At 43.4% G+C, this 3084-nt stretch overlaps 1 protein-coding gene across 1 annotated transcript; it reads left to right on the top strand.

The window, feature by feature from the left end:
• Nucleotides 1-62: 62 nt before the first annotated feature.
• On the top strand, nucleotides 63-1914 carry FZD10 (frizzled class receptor 10). Its single transcript, XM_008950128.1, has one exon. It carries the CDS (start codon nucleotides 63-65, stop codon nucleotides 1818-1820), a length of 1758 nt encoding a protein of 585 aa, XP_008948376.1. The 3' UTR covers nucleotides 1821-1914.
• Nucleotides 1915-3084: the final 1170 nt, after the last annotated feature.

The following is a 3084-nucleotide window of genomic DNA, read 5'->3' as shown; positions in this document are numbered from 1 at the left end:
GACGGAGAGAACCGCGCTCCGGCCGCACGCCCGGAGCTGCCTGCGCCGCTCCGCCCGCCACGATGGGGCCAGCGGTGAAGAACTTGGTCCGGAGCGTCCTGGTGCTCTGCTGGCTGACCCGCTCCTGCGCGGGGATCAGCTCCATAGACGTCGACCGCCCCGGAGACGGGAGGTGCCAGCCGATAGAGATCCCCATGTGCAAGGATATCGGGTACAACATGACGAGGATGCCTAACCTGATGGGACACGAGAATCAAAGGGAAGCCGCCATCCAGCTGCACGAGTTTGCCCCCTTGGTGGAGTACGGTTGCCACAGCCATCTGAAATTTTTCCTCTGCTCCCTCTATGCCCCGATGTGCACAGAGCAGGTTTCTACGCCGATCCCAGCCTGCAGGGTTATGTGTGAGCAGGCGAGGCTGAAATGCTCTCCTATCATGGAGCAGTTCAATTTTAAATGGCCAGACTCCTTAGACTGCAGCAAACTGCCCAACAAGAACGACCCCAATTACCTGTGCATGGAAGCCCCCAACAACGGGTCGGATGAGCCCCCCAGGGGATCCAGCATGCTGCCCCCCATGTTTCGTCCGCAGCGGCCCAGCAGTGGCCACGACCTGCAGCAGCATAAGGACAGCCTGAGCAGAACCTCCTGTGAAAATCCTGGCAAGTTCCACCATGTGGAAAAGAGCGCTTCCTGCGCGCCGCTCTGCACTCCAGGGGTTGACGTCTACTGGAGCAAGGATGACAAACAATTTGCTGTCATTTGGATTGCCATCTGGTCCATTCTGTGCTTCTTCTCCAGTGCTTTTACTGTGCTCACCTTTCTGATAGATCCTCAGCGTTTCAAGTACCCCGAGAGGCCCATTATCTTCCTCTCAATGTGCTACTGTGTCTACTCAGTGGGGTACATTATTCGCCTCTTTTCAGGTGCTGAAAGTATTGCCTGTGATAGGGACAGTGGCCAGCTCTATGTCATCCAGGAAGGACTGGAGAGCACTGGCTGCACCATTGTGTTCCTGGTTCTGTATTACTTTGGTATGGCGAGTTCCTTGTGGTGGGTAATCTTGACTTTAACTTGGTTCCTAGCAGCTGGGAAAAAATGGGGGCATGAAGCAATTGAAGCAAACAGTAGCTACTTTCATTTGGCAGCATGGGCCATTCCGGCTGTGAAGACCATAATGATCCTAGTTATGCGAAGGGTGGCTGGAGATGAGCTGACAGGGTTGTGCTATGTTGGAAGCATGGATGTGAATGCCTTGACGGGGTTTGTACTCATTCCTTTGGCTTGTTATCTAATCATTGGCACTTCTTTTATTCTTTCTGGTTTTGTGGCCCTTTTTCATATCAGGAGGGTGATGAAAACGGGTGGAGAAAATACTGACAAGTTGGAGAAACTTATGGTCAGGATTGGTGTCTTCTCAGTCTTGTATACAGTGCCTGCAACTTGTGTGATAGCTTGCTATTTTTATGAAAGACTTAATATGGATTATTGGAAAATTGTGGCGACTCAACAGAAATGCAAGATGAACAATCAGACTAAAAATTTAGACTGCATGATGAATAACTCTATTCCAGCAGTAGAAATTTTTATGGTCAAAATTTTTATGTTATTAGTTGTGGGCATTACTAGCGGTATGTGGATCTGGACTTCCAAGACTCTCCAGTCCTGGCAAAACGTTTGTAGTCGAAGATTAAAGAAGAGAAGTAGGAGAAAACCTGCAAGCGTTATTACAAGTAGTGGAATCTACAAAAAACCTCAACATCCACAGAAAACTCACCTTGCAAAATATGAATCAACATTACAACCACCCACTTGTGTGTGATCAGGTTTTAGACAAGACTGTATCTCACCTTACAGGTTTACAAATGTCTACAGTAGCAGTCAGAAATTAAAAAATAAATGGTGCTTTTTTTTTTTTTTTTGTCAGAACAGCTTAATATCTCAAGGCAAAAAAAAACGTATCATGCTGAATTCAGGACCTGGTAAAAAACCGATGGTAAATGTACTTATGGAAAGGTTTTCAGTGAATGAAATATTGTGAATTAAAACAGTCTCTTCTGTTACTAACTTGTAGTTAAGTACTTCATCCAGCCCTCAGATTTATTTAAAAAATAAACAGCAAGAAGCCAAACACCTTATTTAACTTTTCCATGTGGCTGTGCTGGGTTTTCTACAGGTTTCTGAGTAACAAGATACAGTCAAGTTTTACGGAGCAGTTACCTGATTTTAAAAGTGCCCAAGTGAGCATTGTCTCTTTAGGGAGGGTTAGGTCCCAAAGAGGCCTGTCCTCAGTGACTGTGCTGTCTGTGAAAGCAACTTCATGCTAACCTAAAAAAAAGGGACAGAGAAATCCTTTACAACTCATCTTAGCCTAGTGTGTTTGGAGTGCCTAAAAATAGGTTCAATCTATAATGCTCACCAATATTCTTTCACTAAAAGAGAAACTTCCTGCACCAGACACAAACTTTGTGAATAAGAATAATGTGCAATACATTTTTTTTCTTACCATGACATGAAAAGAGAAACAAGTATTTTGCTGTACATAAAGACAACAAAAGAAATCTCTTAACAAAAGAACTAAGAGGTCTAGTCCTCAGAAACCCTTTAGTGTTACATTTTGTGGCTTTTTAATGGAAATCAAGCCAATGTTATACACGTTCGGACTGATTTGTGCAAAAAAAAAAAAGGGGGGGGGGAATATATACACGTGTGGACTTAGTTGTAAAAAAAAAAAAAAGGGGGGGGGGAATCAATTCAAAGAGACCCAAAGGGCTTATTGACTCTTTCTATTGTTAAACAAATTCTCAGTATGAATAGATCAAGAAGCACTAGATTCTGCAAAGGGAAGCTTTGTATAGAGTGATGCTCTTTACTGTGCTGGGGGTGCACAGTTTTGTGCTGTATATATTTGTAATATACGATTATTTTTCATGCTCCACTATTTTATTAAAAATAAAATATGTTCTTTAGTTTGATAATTTTGTGTGTTCTAAACTTTCTCTGATGTGCTTTGTGGTTAATAAACTTGTTTTCTCAACTATTTTATAAAAGCACACTTTGAATATAATAGTTGCTATACTTGCAAG

Source organism: Merops nubicus, unplaced genomic scaffold (assembly GCF_000691845.1).
Source record: "Merops nubicus isolate BGI_N331 unplaced genomic scaffold, ASM69184v1 scaffold41001, whole genome shotgun sequence".
NCBI classification, from domain to species: Eukaryota; Metazoa; Chordata; class Aves; order Coraciiformes; family Meropidae; genus Merops; species Merops nubicus.
The sequence above is the reverse complement of the archived record's forward strand: the minus strand, read 5'-3'. Positions and strand labels throughout refer to the sequence as shown.